General features: G+C 38.6%; 1 protein-coding gene across 2 annotated transcripts in view; it reads left to right on the forward strand.

Annotated features, from left to right (window-relative positions):
* Positions 1 to 590: 590 nt before the first annotated feature.
* The window catches only part of MICU2 (mitochondrial calcium uptake 2), a 139986-nt gene continuing 123215 nt past the window's right edge, over positions 591 to 17361 (forward strand). For both annotated transcript variants that reach the window (XM_057399638.1, XM_057399639.1), the window contains exon 1: positions 591 to 853. In XM_057399638.1, coding sequence (XP_057255621.1) covers positions 605 to 853 — 249 coding nt within the window. In that variant the 5' untranslated portion in view covers positions 591 to 604. The remainder of the gene's footprint in view (positions 854 to 17361) is intronic.

Consider the following 17361-nt stretch of genomic DNA (forward strand, 5'->3'; position numbering starts at 1 on the left):
GAGTAACATGAAGCTGTGAGAGACACAGGTGGAGGACCGTTACAAGCATCGCCACTTTTCACTCTCCGCTACACAGGCGAGGCCTTGGTTACTGTCCTCCCTTATACAAGCGAAACGCGAGACTCCAGACACCTCCTTCTCGCTCCGCCAGGTACCTGCTAGGCGAGCCCGGCAGTGGTCAGGCCCTCCGCTTCTCTTCCCGGAGGAGGGCCCGGGTCGGCCGCGCAGGGCCTTTGCCCGCCGACCTGCCCCTCCACTTGAGCTGTTTTCAACGAAACGCTTGAAACGGGGGCCCGGCTGCCACCCCTCACCACTGAGAGACCTGCTAGGCCCGGGGTGGAGAGACCGGGAGCCCAGCGCGTTTCCAAGACAAGAAGGCAGCCCTGCGGCGCCGGTCACTGATGTGAGACCCTGCACACCTGTGCGTGCATTACCTCTCTGCCAGCTCCATCCCCTCCGACTATGCAGGCAGCCTCTCTCTCGCCAGCGGAGTTAGGCCAGCACGTTCCCAACAGCAGAGTGACCCGCCACCGCCACCGCCACCGCCACCGCCCCCCCGGCGCGGCCAGCGACCGATCCCGCGGCCTCGGACCCGGCTTTGCGCATGCGGCCGAAGGGCCGGATCGATGTCGGTGGCGCCACCGCGGCTTCCGGGAAGATGGCGACGTGGAGAGCGGTGCTGGTGGCGTCTGCTCGCGCTCCGCTGAGGGGGCGGCTCGCCGGGCTGCGGCTCCCTCGGAACCAGCGGCGCCTACCCAGCTGGAGGGTCGCCGCCGCAGCCGCGGTCTGGGGAGGCACCCTGGCGACGTGTTACAGCGGGCGGACGGGCGTGTTCCCCGTGGTCCTGGCTCAGGTAAAAAGTGGCAGCAGCATCCCCTCTCCAGCAGCCTCGTCTCTCGCCGACGGGCAGGGCCGAGTGGGCCGCGGCGGGGAGCCGGGGCCGGGTGCGGAGGAGTGGGCTGTGGGCGGGCAGGGGTTCGCAGTGGTCAGACCTCGCCTGTCTGAGCTTTGTGAGGCAGGACCTGGCTGTGGGAGCTCTCGTCGCTCAGGTAGCCCAGCAGATACTGCGCGTCCTTGGCCCCTTGCAGCAGCCGGGCTCAGCAATGTGTCAGTCACGCTAGTCCTGCTTCCCCTATTGACAAGAGGTTTGCTGTTTTCTTCCGCGAGAGAAGGCAGGGTTTGCCTTAGCACCCAGCGTTTCCTCTGCTCCCTTTACAGCCCTAGTCGTGCAACCTGATGAACCTGTGTGGTTTGCACAAGCACACGGCCTGTTCAGAGCTCCATGCTTTGCTGGTAACTTTCAGAGGTTGATACTTCCATAATATCTGGTCTGCGCGTCAGGTGTTGTTAGTCAGTTGTGCACCTTTTTCCCATTAAAAAAGGAGTATTTTGCAAGAATAGTGCTTTTATATCTCGCACTTTGTTTGAAATGCTTCACACATAACGGGATGATTTTCTCCTAGTACATCCAAAATGCTGTGCTGTGGATGTTTGCATGTAGTTTGCCTTGGAGCATCAGTACACACTTAGAAGGTTATGTTCAAGGGCAGATGCACATTATTTACAAAATAATCTTCCCAAGATCAAAATACAGTTATGCTTCCCAACTGTATTGTTTTTATGGAGGTCGTGAACATTTTTCCGTTCTTCCTTCAGAAGAGTTGTTACTGCCAATTAAAGTTGGTCAGGTATTTCAAGACTGGAAGAACCAAATGTTTTTAGGCCAGAGAGTTTTGGTGGTATGGGGGAAGAGGTCAGCATATGCTTGCAGTACCATTAATCTATTTATGTTTGTGAAATTCTGGAAGTGTTCAACAGTTTATGTGCTTCAGTGTCATGTCTCAACATACTGAATAGGCTGAACTACAGGCATAGATATCAATCTTTATTCTTCAGTCAAGAGCAAGAATAATTGTATTTTTTTATATTGCAGTCTCAGTTGTGGAATTTCTAAGCTGCATCTTCTTAGGAAACTCCATTTTTTAAAAAATAAGCATGTTTCTAAATAGGTTAACTATTACTTCTAATTTCTTGGATAGCATGTTAAAGCTGGTTTTCTGTGTACAGGTCATAGTGAGGGAAGGCATCTACTATTTCACTAGTAATCCTACTGGAAGCATATCTTTGTTTTAAAGAGCCAACAGAATATGATTTTATATTCAGTTACATGATTTTTTTGGAAGCATTGTGCTATGTTTAAGAAGTCCTCTTGTTGAGAGCAATTTCACATATGTATGGAACTCTTGCATAAATAGGTGTATGTGTAGGTATACATAAAAAGTGTTCAATGCAGGAAGTAATCACTTTTTAAAGGGTAGTGAGTGAAGTGATCTAATACTGCTGCTACTGTGTTCATGGAGTAGCTTCCATGAAATGCATGGGTAGTCCTAAAGATACACTTTTGAATGCTCTGGGGAAGTCCAAAAGTCTACAGCTTATTTAATTAATTTTTTGAGTTAATAAATTGCTGGATTCTGACAGTGTTAAGTAGTTTATTCAATTTAAACTTCTTTCTTGTCCAGTAAAATGACTGTTGGAGATGCTGCCATAGTTGCACACAGAAGTTCTCCATATGTCTTGTACTCCATATTGCTGCAATTAATGTATTGAATTTTTTTAAACCACCTAAGAACTGGCTATGCAGAGTAACACTAAGGCAAATAAAGTGAAAGTGGAAGGAAATGGATTGTAAAAGCTGTCAGGGATAGAGTAACAGAGCTAAAGTAGCAGGCTGTGAGTCATTTAAGTTTAGATGTTCCTTGTAGTTTTTTATTGGCAGAAATAGGAAATACTCAAAAGCAAAACAGAGTGCTGAAACAGGCACATCGCATTCATCTCATGTTTTGAAGTGATATTTGTTCAGTTCAGAGCTTGTGCAGTTAAATGGAGATGCTTTGCACATTCTAACAGTGGATAACTTTACATTCTATTGTTAAGTCCTTTTTGTTATAACCAGTCTTAAACGTCCTTGCTTTTGATTTTACTGGCAACCAGTTCTGAACTGGTTGGTTGTGTTGCAGTATGTTATGTAGGGGAAATGTTTGCATCATAGATATGTAATAAAGCAAGTATTTGAAATTAAGCAACATAATTTTCATTATCATTGTGGAATAAAGGAATATGTAGTGGAACTATTTATGCTTATATCTCATTAACCAGGCCTAGTATTTGCTCTTGAGAATGCAATGAGATTATGCTACAGTGCTTCCTGGTTTCCCATCTAAATCTATGGGAATTCATTACTGCAAAATAGGTTGTGATTACTTAAAATACTTGACAAAGTGAAGCTGACAAAGTGGCAATGTACCTCAGTGCTGTAAAGAGCCAACAGAATATTATGTTATCTGATATTTTTCAGCAAAGTCTTCCTTGTAAATACTTGCTGCTTGTTTAGTTTAAGTAGTTGAAATTGATAACTCTATTTAGATTTTCTATTAGTCTCAATAAAACTAGTTTCTATCAAAATAGATTTTTTTCAGCTATTCCTTCTTAGACAACTTTAGAGCTATGATTCGCTATTGAAACTGGCAAACAACACTGTGAAGCTAAAGTTCTGTAAATTCAGTATTTGGTCTTCTTCTAAAGCTTTTAATTATTTTAAAATCAACAACAGATACCTTTGGCACCTAGGATCTTATATCTTTATTTAATCCCAGTCCTCATGTACTGCTGCAGTTGGTTTAATCCCACTCATACTGGTTGTTGGCACTTCTGACTTCTGCTCAGAGTGAATGAAGTCCAGCCTGCCTACAGTCATTGCAGAACCAAAGGTCTTGCAGGTTCAGTTAATCTGTTTTCTTCTTGTGAGTTGTATGGGTAGTATCTGTTTTAATTTGTAGTGGTTTATGTTTGGTTACTGTTTTCTAATATAATTGTTGTTTATTCTGGCAATAAATTTTTGGGTTTGGGAGGTCTTCTAAACTTTTTCTGGCCCAGTTGTTTATCAACATTTTCACTGCCACTGTGTGTTCTGAGAACTTGCATTAAGCAAGTAGCATATTAATAATAAAACTTTCTAAATTTAGTGTAAGATTACCTCAGATGTAATCTTTCATACTGAGTTTCAGTAAGTGCTTTATGAACTTATTTCATTCTGTATTTGCTGATCTACTGTTTAGAAATGTACAACTAATATGTATTGGAATAATTCCTTAGTGCTGATTATAAATCTCTACAAAGATTTTATAGCACAGTTAACATAATCCTTTGTGTTTGTTTTGGTTTTTTTGTTTGTATTTTTGTTTGTATTTTTTGTTTGTTTGTTTGTTTGTTTATTGATACAATGTTTTAGCTCTACCTGCACTTGTTATGTACCAGTGAAGCTACCCTGATGATATCCTAGACTACGTCAGCCTGTGCTGGGAAAACCTAACTTTTTTTTTGGGGGGGGGAGGGGAGGGGTGGGATTTTTATTTTTTTTTTTTTACATGAAATGAACTGGTCAGCTTGTATAAAGGGGTTGGCAGTGTGTAAAAGCTTTTGTTCTACCAATACTTTAGAATGAAGATTTATGTTGAATTTCACTTAAAATGTTTTTATTGTTACTCAAACCAACACAGACAGGTTAAAAATTTACAAACTGCACTGCACACTGCAGTTATACTATACAGGCTGCTTTTCTTCATTAGTAGTGTAAGTTAAATGCCACAGTGGCATATGGTTTTTAACCTTGATCAGACTTACAGTATTGTCTACTGTGTCTTTATTATCTTGGAGTTTGCAAGTTGCAATACTAATGTGGCACTATATGGGCTAAAGCTGATGGAATTATTTGGTTAAAGTATGCTGTTTATCACCAGTCAGCTTTGCAGTCAGCTAGGTTCCTTTTATCAAGCTCAAGAATCAAGTGCCTGATTGTCAAAGAGCATGCAAGTGAATTTGGAATGGCACACATTGGGAGGCTGTCTCATTTTATGAGAGTAAATGATTCCTGCCTTCCCACTCCAAAGGAATTTGTAACCTGGGATCATAACATCGATCTTGTATGTCCACAAACTGCAGATGATAAGGAAACTGAGAAGCAGCAGGCTGCCAAAGTCATCGTCTCCTGCCCCTGCTGAGTTTTTTATGGATATGTTTAGTCACTATCTTCAGAAAGAAAACATGATTTGATTCACCACTGAAAAGTTGCCATCCCTGCAGTGTCACATTTTGCTCTCAGTCTAAGTCACTGTTTTCGAAATGAGACTGACTGCAGTTGTCGCTAGCACTTATATGAAGTTATTCGTGTGCAAAGTCTTTTCTGTTTGCTGATAAATACGATTTTTTTTTCAGCATTCTTTTTCTGTGGTTATGGGAGCATTTGTTGGTACTTAAAATTTGATACGGTTTGCCTGAGGTAAAGAGGAAAACACCGTTTATTAACAGCATTTTTTGTCCTTGTTGGTACATTCTGTTACATGATTGCAGTGACTTGGTTCTCTATCTTACCTTTTATACTACTGCGGTGTTGCATCAGCAATGTGCTACAGTTCTTACAGATAAGAGAATTCTTGATTCCTGTCCTGGAGGTCTTAAACAAATATTGTATGTTTCACCATTTTCCAATGTTAATGATTCTTAAGCAAAGGTAAAACACACATAGTGGTAACTGTGTGTTATAATGATAAGGAAACTTATTCCAAGCAACTAAAATACTTAATGATTGAAACTAGAGCTTAGATCAGTTTTCCAGGGCTACATGTGTGACCACCAGGAAAAAAATATTTTGTAACTACTGCCTTAACCTATTTAAAGAAACCAAAGTACTGTAAAGAATTCCCTGAACACCTGTTTGGTCAGGGAAGACCTGCTTGGTTCTGCCACTGTGGAAAAGGGAAAATAATATACTTGGAGGACCTCTTTACAATTCCTAGGGCTCTGTAGAACTCAGTGCCACAGTTCATAGGATAATCTAGGGAGAGTGCTTAAATTAAATATAACTTAAGTTTATCAGGAGTTTGGAAGATGTCTCTGGACTCTCAGACTTGGAAGTTGATAAAACTGGTTTATAAAGTTCTGAAGTTCTGTCTGTGTTTCTTGGTGACAATTTGAAATGTGCACTGTGTCTCCAAAAAGATGAGTACTGAGATATAATTGTTTTAGACAAGTTGTGGTGTATTGTGCATGGTTTTCACTCAGGGGAAATTTCCAGCCTAAATCAGTAGATGATTTGCGAAATAGTGTCTAATATAAGCGTGTCACGTGTTAGTGATTAGTAGCTTCTGGCATAAACATGTAAAATACATATGCTTCTAAAACAGATGTAATGAGTGCATGTCAAAACCAACATTTTGTTTAGATCATTTGAAGCGGCTTCTTCAGAACAGTGGAAGGAAGAAGTGTGTAGCTGTGGGATTTTGGTGGGTTTTTACACATCTTCTGTATGCGGGACCACTTAATGACTTTGATTATGCTTGCACTACTTTTAGCCCACACTTTCTGACTCTGTATATTTCTGAATATATTTTGTAATAGATAATACTTAGGAAGGCAAGCTGTGCATAATAACTGCATGTGAAAGATTTTTCGTCTTGACAGATAGAAAGTATATATGTGGAATTTGAGTTTGGTCACCAAATATAAAAAAAAATAGTGTATGTCTTTGTAGGAACTATTGAATCTATGAGTTATGTGTAAGCATTTGAAGTTGTGAAGACATTAGAAAATCTTGTTAGAATGGGACTTTTTGTGGGGGTCTCTTTGCAATCTTGTTTTAAAAGCCTGGTTCATGCTGAGGAAAGAACATTGCTATTAAGATTGTTTTGATAAATATAGAACCTGGAATGAAATTGCATAAGGATTTGTAATCATATATGGAATCGCCTTGAGGGAGGACTATGGTTCTAAAATAAAACCAGAAAAAATACATGCAGTCTAATCTGAGAAATATACAGGAAGATTCTTGTTCTTACTCTGTCATAAAAAGAAAAAAAATTGTCCACTTTTGTTGGATCAAAAATCCTAAAATAGATTTTGTATCTTAAGTAATATTTAAAAGTGTTTATGTCTAAGTCTTTATTCTATTAGAAATTAATTGAGAATGCAGCTGTAGCAGCGCATGCAGCAGATACTAGGATGCTCACAAAGTAAAATTAAGCATGTATAAAATAAAAGTCTACAGCGTAATGCTTTAACAGGCTTTTGAAACTTAATGCAAATGTTTTTAATCCACATCAAACATGCGACTCGGTGATAGCTTGCAGACCTCAGAGAAGCCTTATATTTGAGTTCAGCTGGTGCAAACCTGCCCACATGGTCACATCATTAATGCTTAAAATCTGTGTATTAAAACAAGACTATGTAAAAATCATTAAAATTACTTTGCTGTTGTAGGTTGGCGAATCTTTAAGGGCTATATTTTTGGGTGGTTTTTTTTAAACCTATCCCCTGCTTTACCTTGTCTCATCCTTAAAATGTTGTCTTTAAATTTTCTTGCATCTTGTTTTGCTGCTGACGGTTGTTCTGTCTGTGTGGCAGAACACATTATGCTGTATGGAGCAGACCAGGGTGCAGTGCATGGAGCCAGGCAGTGATCCCCTGCACAGCCTTTGATTTCTGTCCTGATTGTAGACACACATGGAAAGGTGTTAGAGATTCCTCACTGCATCTTCAGGTTGAGACCTTGAACCATCTGCCAGATGATGCCTTCAAATCTTCTTCCCACTGAAGAATCTGCAAAACTGGCAGCCTTTGGGGGATGCAGTTTGATTCAAGGTGCCTTGAACCCATGATGTTTTTTTACTGAGGTGCAGTGAGCAGTAGCCATGTGGTGGCATCCCTCGGCCAACTCCATGGTTTACATCCTGCTGTTTCTTCACTGCTATTTTTACTGTCTCAATAAATATTACAAAAAGTGTTATCTTAGGTCACGACAAGGCAGTCAGCTCTGTAGGTAGATGCATTACATGCTGCCTGGTTTTGAGCGGGAAATGGGTAGTCAATTTTTGATTACATGACTGAGATATTGATAGTCTATGGCTACAAAAGAGACAGTTAAACACAGTTCATGCATATATCTTCTAACTCTGGTATATCATATGAATACATTCCTGTTAAGTTTTTTCATTACCATCCTTCTTAGAAGCAAATTGAAGTATGACAATATAATTGGTTTGGTTCTGTGCATTTAAATGCCTTCATAATATTGTTGCCTCCTGATTCATCTAAAATTAATGGGTTTCAATTAACAGTCCCAAAATATTATGAAAATTCAAAAATGCGTTTTTAAACATTTGTCCACTTCTTAGGCATCAATAAACATGAATCTCCCCTGCAAGAAGAGCCCTTTGGAATTAGATTGCCAGGTCAACCTACCCTGATCTTTTTTTTTTCTTTTTCCTAAATATACTTCAGTATTTCTGAAACTATTCCTCTTGTGCAGCCAACCAGGGTAACCTTAGCTACCTCTTGTTTAATTCTGTATTTCACTGTGTTATGGAAATACTGTATGTATCAGGTATCCAGCAAGCAGTCTAAATCAATAACTGAGATATTAAATATATCACAAACATCATTCTCAGCATTGGTGACATACGGACATTGTCATGTTATATGCCTAAAATAGAATGTGGTATTGAGAGTATGGAATCTGTAGGACCATGATGTTATAATTAATTATAGACTTAAATATTACTTATGGATGTGCATTTGTTTCTAAACTTTAAATATACACTATCCCTGTCAGCTTTTTGAATTGAGATATTTATATCCTGAAATTTTTGGCTTTGAAAATATTTACGTTTATTCCCTTCTCTATGTGCATGGAGATTCTTCGTGCAGGTGTCTTCATTGATACTAAACCAACATGATGTCAAATGTAGTCTTAGTTAAATTTTAACCTTGACCCCTATCTTTCATCTGACCTGTCACCTTTTGCTTGAATTCACTCTTCTTATATGACTTCAGTGATTAAATAAAATCTAATTAACATTCTTTGTAGGCATTTTGATACATGTGGACAGATGGGGTGAGTGAAGCTGCATGGTTTTGTTGTGGTTTTAGTTATTGTTTTAATTGCAGTGTAATAAATGGTTGGTGTTTAAGAGTCTTTGGCTGTTTATGTTAGTGGACAAACATAGACAGATAATAATTTGCCTGAAAATCAAAAGAATACTCTTTTGAGTAGAAATAATTGCCCAAAATAATATTCTGATTTTTGAAAAAGATCCACAAAGATCCCAGAGAAGATCTGTTATTTATTTACTGGGGATATGAGACTTTTTCTCCAGTAAATAATCTAGGTGGTTTCAAACAGATATCATAATGTATCTTTTTTTATCTGGTTGCTTAGATGGAAGTTCTGGGTTGTTTTGTTTTATAAACAAAAAACAAAAACAACCAAACAAAACAAAAACTTTGAACAGAACAGTAATTAGTCTTTTTTAATGAGAAATAATATGTTGTGTACAAGCAGTAACATCTATTCTCCCATTGCTGCTGTTTTGTACTGTTTTTCAAATGTGTTTGCTGGACTAGCACAATTGCTCTGTATTACATGTCCTTGCAGACATTTGTGTAAAGACTGTGGCTGGCTGAATGTGGCTATTCATAACAAGCCGGTCAGCATCTTGGAAATACAAGGTAACCAGAAAAAGAAATAACTTCGAATCTACTTTAATTTGTGCTGTGAAGAAAATTTAATACCCACTTCACTGGTGATAGCTGTAACAATAGCACTAGGTCTGTTTATTCCGTCTCCTGTTTTCTGCATTGGGTACTTTTAGGTCACTAAATTTTGATACATTGTAATGTTGTCTAAATGACAGATGAAACTGTGAAATGCTCATTCAGAATACATGTAGCAGGCTATATTTCCTTACTGCTACTCCTGAAGGTTTTTACTAGACTGAACTGAAAGACAAGAGGGGGGAGTCTTGTCAGCTTTAAACACCAAACATCATTTAAAGTAGTTCCTCAAGGTGTTTGTGTCCCTTTCAGGATAGGAGAAATTTCAAGAGTGACTGTCGTGCGCTGTTGGAGTCTATAAAAAGCAGTTACAGCAGATGTAGCTAGTAAATATTATCTTATCAGCCCTGATACCTTCCCTGCTCTTTTGCTAAACGAGTGGAGAAACTCCTTTGCCTGCAAAACCTGCAGAGACTAAATCTAGCATATATAAAAAATTTATATGAAGTGAAGGAAATCAGTGTTGACAGAAATACCTTTTCTTTAATCTTGCCTTTCTTTTTTTAAAGTAAGCATTTTATTTTATAAGGTGTATTACTTGAGATGCTGCCACATTATATTGATAATCTATTACTAAATTATAATGCAATATTAAAATACATTGAACTGCATGTCAAGTTATAGCTTTACATACATATACATATCTATAATGTGAATTTATACTTTATATATTAGTAAGTATATAGTAGTATGCATATATATAAACTACACATGCAGACTGTGTGAATGCAGTTAAAAAAAAAATAAATACCGTGTTAATAATAAAGTTATGGCATTTATTTTAAACATCTCTAATCTATCTAAATTGTCAGATGTGCCAGGAATTTAAAGGATGAATTCTGCCTGAAGTTCCATCAAAGGCTCCTTCTGGTGGCCCTGTGAGAGGCAGAGGGCTGTGGGCTGCCAAGTCAGGCTGGGCTCTGAACTTGACTTTGTGCACATGCCAGTGTGAAATCTTGCCAAAGAGAAAAGTGGAAAGTTCTGTACTGTCATATTGCTCACTGTGGTGAAATGGATTTGGTAATTGTATTATATTCTCTCAAAATTGTCAAAGTGAACTTTGTTTTTCAGTGCAGAAGTCTTCATGGTTACATATTGACCATGTTATTTGACCACCTGCTTCTCCTTTTCTAAAACTTTGAAAATTATAAGGCACCAGATCTTAATGCCATAACTAACAGAAGAATTAGTTTGGGGCTACAGTACAGCTTTTGTACTAGTTCTCACTAGGTTTGTTTCTGAAGCAACTGTGGACTTCTTTGGTAGTTTGATGTTTTTAAGGAAGTGCAAAATCAAAATGATACTTAGCTTGGAGACTAATATAATGCTTTTTACCTTTACTTTGTAACCTTAAATAGTCTGAATGCAAAGTGATCTAGTGGTCTCAGTAGTCTGGAATTGTCACAAAATGAAATGTTTTCCCTTGCTCATTTTTGTGAGGGGAACACATTAGAATATGGTTCTTAGGAATGCAGTAAAGTTGATTGATAAAACATCTGGCACCCTTTTGTACTGAAAAATATGCTTGATGGTCCTAAGCATAAGGGAATACAGCAGTATCACTGATGTAATTGGGAATAATAATAAGAAATGACAGGCTTCTGCTGAAGATGTGAAATAGCAGGAATAAACATTGTAATCTCCAAAAGACAAAAAACAACAACACAAAACGTGCATCAATTTGAAACCAGTGTATCCCGGAGCAATTTAGGTTGCTTTTACCTAATGTAAAGCAGTAATACGAAATTTGTACTTTCCAGTAGGGAGATGAATGAGGAGAACTGGTACTTGGTTTAGTTGTTCACATTAGATGGACTTCTGGTTCTTAATGCGTAACTGTTCTTTGTGAGATGCATCTCAACTGAAGAGTAGCTTTTCTGCTTTTTGCAGTGAGCTGTCATGGTTTAACCTAAGCCAGCAGCTAAGCACCATACAGCTGCTTGCTCACTCCCACCCAGTGGGACTTGTGAGAGAATTGGAAGAGTGTAGAAGTGAGCAAGACGTGAGAAGATTTGTGGGTTGAGATAACAACAGTTTAATAGACAAAGCAAAAAGCCACACACAAGCAAAGCAAAACAGGGAATTCATTCATTCCTTTCCTATCAGTTCCTCAATCTCCTGGAAAGCAGGGCTCCATCCTGCATAACAGTTACTTTGTTTTGGTGTAGAGTAGCCATATAGAAAACGTGGACATGGTCACATGTTCTAGTAAATTTACAGTCAGAGAAATGTAACCTTTCATATTCTGATTCTACAGAAATCCTGTGGCTAGGTGAGGGATGTTTGTCAGCACATGAGGAACAACTGAGCGATGGAAATAGAGCTACTTAAACAATATGCAGATTCCATTGATGCCCAGTTGGATGAGCTCTACAATATGCAGATGCTTTTCTTGTGCTGTGACTTATTCTGTCTGAAATTATTTTCTTCTAATCCTCGAGCAGATTATCTAGCAGTGCATGCTGCTATTTATTCTTTACTTAAGTGGTTTTTTTAAGCTCTGCGAACTCTTTTCATTTGCGTGTAGCCAGACCTTCCCATATGGAAAGTTCTCAGTAAAATCTTAAAATATGTTGGGATTAATTTATAATAGCTAACCATGCTTTATTTTGTGATATACAGTTAAAATGTGTATTATAATTTACCAAAGTAATTTTCTGTATTATATCAGAGCTGGATATTTTTTTTATATAGCTTGGTGGTTGTTGCATGTGTGTGTGTTACTAGTGCAGTATTTCTCCTTCTAGGAAAGGATGGTTGTTCATTTTTTCACATAGGGCTGTGGTTAAGCACTTCCGTAAAGAAATTTGTGCTTGCCTTTCTTGAGCTCTCTCAACTTTCTTGACAAAGAATACTGAAGACCTAAAAATTATAAGTAACAGAATTTAGACTGTGACCTTGGGAAGGACTCAACATGGAAAACAAAATGAGTAAAAGCTAATGAAAATCTTATGTTTTTGGATATTTTTTAAATCTATTCAAACTTTGTATTTTCAACTTAGCTGAAGAACCATCATGGGCAATAAACAGCATAAAGTGTATAAAATTACTTTTCCTAGAACACAGTGTTTCTTTTTTTCTGAATATGCCTGTTGTATGGAATGTTCTTACTCAGTCTCCCAGAAAAACATTGTAGGAAATTGCTGACATACTTTTTTCCCAGCTGCTGTTAGATTTGGAGAACTGACAATGTCATATTTCCAAATGGTATTTGATTGTTATTCTTCAGTTTTATTTTCTTACTTCTCTTCAGCCTCAAGTGTGAAAAATATAAAGAAAAATGGAAAGATTCAGGTGCACCAGAAGTACTGCATGTGTTAATTGAGCAGACTTTGAATGAATACCAGATTCTTTATGTGAACACGTCTGTAAAAACTAATGCACTTTCACTGTTAATGTGCCATCTGCTTAGTGTATGTTTATCATGGGTACCTCATTTTCTAATTTGGACTGAAGAGGTTTCCCCACAGTATGGCTTCTGAAATGACAGCAATGTAATCAAGATGCATTGAAAAAAAAAAAATTGCAATTCATAGTCAGATTCCTTGGTGTAAAACTCTCAAAGCAGTATATAATGTCTCACTGCAGATAGCTTTTTCTATGCAGTGCACACTCATTCTCTGTGGCAGTGGCAGGAAGTACCACTTCTAGTATTGCAGAGTACTCATACAGACAGCAAACAGGGAGTGATTATCCCGAGAGTCATCACATGGATGAATCCTTTGAGGGAAGCATTTGTGAGACTGTAGTTGTGGGAGTAATAGGGCATCTTTCTTGTTCCTTCATCCTCTACTTGTTAATTAGATCTTTGGCGGGTCTGGGAGCCTTCACTGTGGAAACTCTTCCTTACAGCAAACACTGCTGCATGAAGTTGTGCAGACTGTCCTGGGTGTTCTCTCTTTTGCATAACCTGCAAGTTACATCACTCTCTATTCATCACTTCCAGGACCAGCAGACTCCATGTGAGGGACTGCTCTGCACTGCCACTTGCCAGCAGGAAGCAATGCTTGCTTCTGCTTCCTCCATTGCTGAAGCAGAAAGGCTGGACTGGGCTTGGCTTTGAATACAGAGTTAGAAGGTGGCAGTTAATGGGAAGTAGACAGAGTGGCTCTGGGCCAGGCTTTGTAGAGATTAAATTCTGGATGTGGTGTTAATATGATGGAATCAGACCCTTCCATATGGTTCAGTAGAGCATGTGTGATCACATATCACCTCTATAAATTCCTGTTATGTACATCTGCTTCTGACCATCAGAAATACCCAGTTGATCTGACTAGAGCACCACAAATGGATTTAGAAATTGCTAGTAGTTCTTTGAAGTGTGTTGCACTTCATGCATACAGTGTTCCTTGTCATCCTGGAGGTCATATCTGACTGTTATTTTGTTATTTCAGACATAGAGATGGTCAAGTTTCCCATCACTGCATGCCTGAGGGATGCTTCTAGCCCATTTAGTGTCCCTGTGAATGTGTTTGGCAAAACAAAGTTGATAGTGCCGATAGTCTTTATTAGACCAGCTGCTGTAACTGGGAAAATTGCATAAGCTTTCGGTCACTACACCATGCTGTAGACTGTATCTTCTCTGTCAGTACATTTTGAATAGACAGTTAATGAGCAACTGATGATGACCAGGTTATGATGAGGTAACCATGAGACAACAGTGATGTGCTTTTGGTTGTGGATAGGGTAGTGGATAGTATCCAGTATATGTGGATAGTATCCTGGAGGCCATACTTTGCAAAAAAGCAGAGAACAGAATTTGAAGTTAGCATGCTGGCAAAGCTTGTGCCTGTATATCAGCTGAATAATTTTTCATACTGGGATATTTTGCTGAATATGAGAAACTTATACCATAGGCAGTTCATAAAAGCAGTTCTTCTGCTTTTGCAATAAAAATGTCCTTAATTCAGTTTTGGTCCTGAAATATTTCTACTTAATATAATACTTTTATAGTAGGGTAAGGAGGGGAGAGGAAGTGGATCTGCTCTCCCCTTAGAATTTGCTCTACTGTATTTTTGGAACTGATTATATGCATAAGGCACTTTGGAAAGCACCCTGTGTTATTGTAGTTGTCTCAAGAAATGTTAGTTTATGTAATATATGCAATAGCATAATTAATTTCTCATTATTCATAAAATAAGTGTCCATGAAATGTCTGACATTCAAAGACATTAAATTTCTGTTTTATATTGTAGGTAAATAGCTTATAAATATATAACCAACCTGTTAATGGTAAAACAATGTTTTGACAAGAGACTAAGTTGCACTTCATAGTAGAGTGATGCAGTGGTCATAAGTGTTCAGAAATCATAAATCAAGCCTTAAAATTGAACTGGCTGAAAATGTAAGGATTTTGTTTAAGATCATGTGGATTCTTTTTACCAGTTTTGAATGTCCGGGTTAGAAACTTCTGAACTGAATGTGCTAGAAGTTTTTCAGTGAAAGCTGAGATACTTTCTCAGTATTATGAGCAGTAATGTGACTTTAATGATATTGAATGATTTGCTAATATTCATAGAATCATAGAATAGTTAGGGTTGGAAAGGACCTTAAGATCATCTAGTTCCAACCCCCACCGCCATGGGCGGGGACACCTCACACTAAACCATGTCACCCAAGGCTCTGTCCAACCTGGCCTTGAACACTGCCAGTGATGGAGTATTCCCAACCTCCCTGGGCAACCCATTCCAGTGCCTCACCACCCTTACAGTAAAGATTCATGATGAATCTCGTGGTAAGAAATTTTATTGAAATGCCAAGTTGCACTACTTACCACAGTGAAAAACGAACCTGTAATATTAGAAAAAGGGCTGTAAAAACCTGATGACTTATTTCATCTTGTGGAATTCATATTTAAATTTCTTCTTTCCTTACAGTGTGTTTGCTCTGTATAGCTTATTTTCTTGGTTTGCGGAGTTGAGGGCTAGTGACCTTTGAGATTTCTCCAGACTGAAATGGGGAATGGATCACTTCCCACATTTTAAAAGCTAGAGAAAATTGTAAATTTAAAGAAGAAAGGGGGGATAAAGTGGTAGGGAAGTTTTCATTACATGGAAATAATTTACCTAGCTATTATAAACTTGGATTATCTTTGTGTCAGTTGTTTCTTATACAGCGCCTTGTATGCTGAGATTGTTGTTAATGACAGGGTCTCATGCACTGCAGCAAGCAGATACGTGAGCCATGAAGCCTGGACTGGGTTTTGCTGGGGGAGTAAAAGCTTCCCCCTTTTTTTGTGGGTGTGTTGGCAGGTAGTGTTGCAATTTAGTTTTTGCTTCTCGTTATCAGCATGGGAATAGCTGTGTTCATTGTGCCAGGTTTGGTATGGAATTTTAGCTGCCTTCTGTTAAAAGTCACAAGGCCACACTTGAGCATAACAACTATGCTAGGAAGTCCTGGGCATCTGCATTTGTGTACAGAAAGCCTCAGATTTTCCTGTAGTAGCAAATTTGCTGGAGAGTTGGTAGAAGTTTTTTTTCAATTAGGTTGTGTTTTTTTTTTTCCCACTGAAAACAAAGAAGGTGGTTGTAGTCTGCAATGTTAAGAATATGTCTGTTTTGACAGTATTATGTAGATTTCTACTGCTTAAGTCAGTAATAGAGTGTGTTTAATTAGTAAAAGTATTTAAATTGTTATGGTATTGTTTATCTGTGATAAAAATATGAACCTTTTAGGGCCAGAGCGAAAGAGAGGCACAGAATTTAGAAGGTATACTGTTCCTCAACTTGATTGGGATATAACTAGGTATAGCAAGTACTTACAACTGAAGCAAAACCAAATCACTTTTGAAAGGAAACGTATCATCAGTTTTTCTCTATTCTCTCAGTTTACAAAGAACTTCCTAAAGGACTATGTTTTGAGTTTGGTTTTGTTGTTTTTTTTTTTCCTGAGACTTGGAGTCAAAATAGTTGATTTTATGAGTCAAAATAACTGTTTTTATGGAGTGTTTAAAAGGTTCACATATGGATAACTTGGTATTCAAGTACAGTTGGTTTAGTGTAACTTGTGTGTGAACTGTATCATTAGTTTAATTGGCTTGTTTTAAAAACAGTATTAGATTAGAGTTGGAAAGATAACGCGGTAGTTTACCAAGTGTTAAACTGGGTTTAAAATCCTTCTTAATGGTATAGCCTGAAGTGTGTATCTCAGTTGTGTTAAAGATACTGAAGTTAAAAATAAAGGGGAGGAGGAAAGGCATATCTGTGGTGTCAGCGAGGCATGTGGTAAGCTGATGTATAAAGGGAAGGTAATGGATCTGCTTGGATTCCAGCCAGCGGTGCCGGACGTGGGCATTCTGCCGAGGCACATTCCGGGGCATTAAGTGCAATCCCTTCCCTGAGCTTACTGAGCCTTTTGCGTAATTCATCTTCCTTGCAGTACACTCTGCCAGGGTCTGGGCATACAGCTTGGGTAGTTTCATTACCACTGCAACTTCTCAGTAGGTAGTTTTTCAACGAGGGCAGTATTTGACTTCTGAACACTCAGACATGAGTAGCTTTGTTTGAATCTCCTGTACAGGCACTATCTTGCAGCTTGCTGTTTCTTTGAATAGGGTATTAGAATCTTGTTTCTGTTCTAAATTTCTGGTTGTAAGCAAATCATCTTAAGAAGATGGCTTTTTAACCTACTTTTTTTTTCCTTAATGCATAAGCGCCGTTGGTGTTGGCATGCAAAATTAAGTGGTGATATTTCGTT

This window comes from Pezoporus wallicus, unplaced genomic scaffold (genome assembly GCF_028554395.1).
Source record: "Pezoporus wallicus isolate ANWC-B61680 ecotype Strahan unplaced genomic scaffold, APGP_CSIRO_Pwel_v1 scaffold_6446, whole genome shotgun sequence".
NCBI classification, from domain to species: Eukaryota; Metazoa; Chordata; class Aves; order Psittaciformes; family Psittacidae; genus Pezoporus; species Pezoporus wallicus.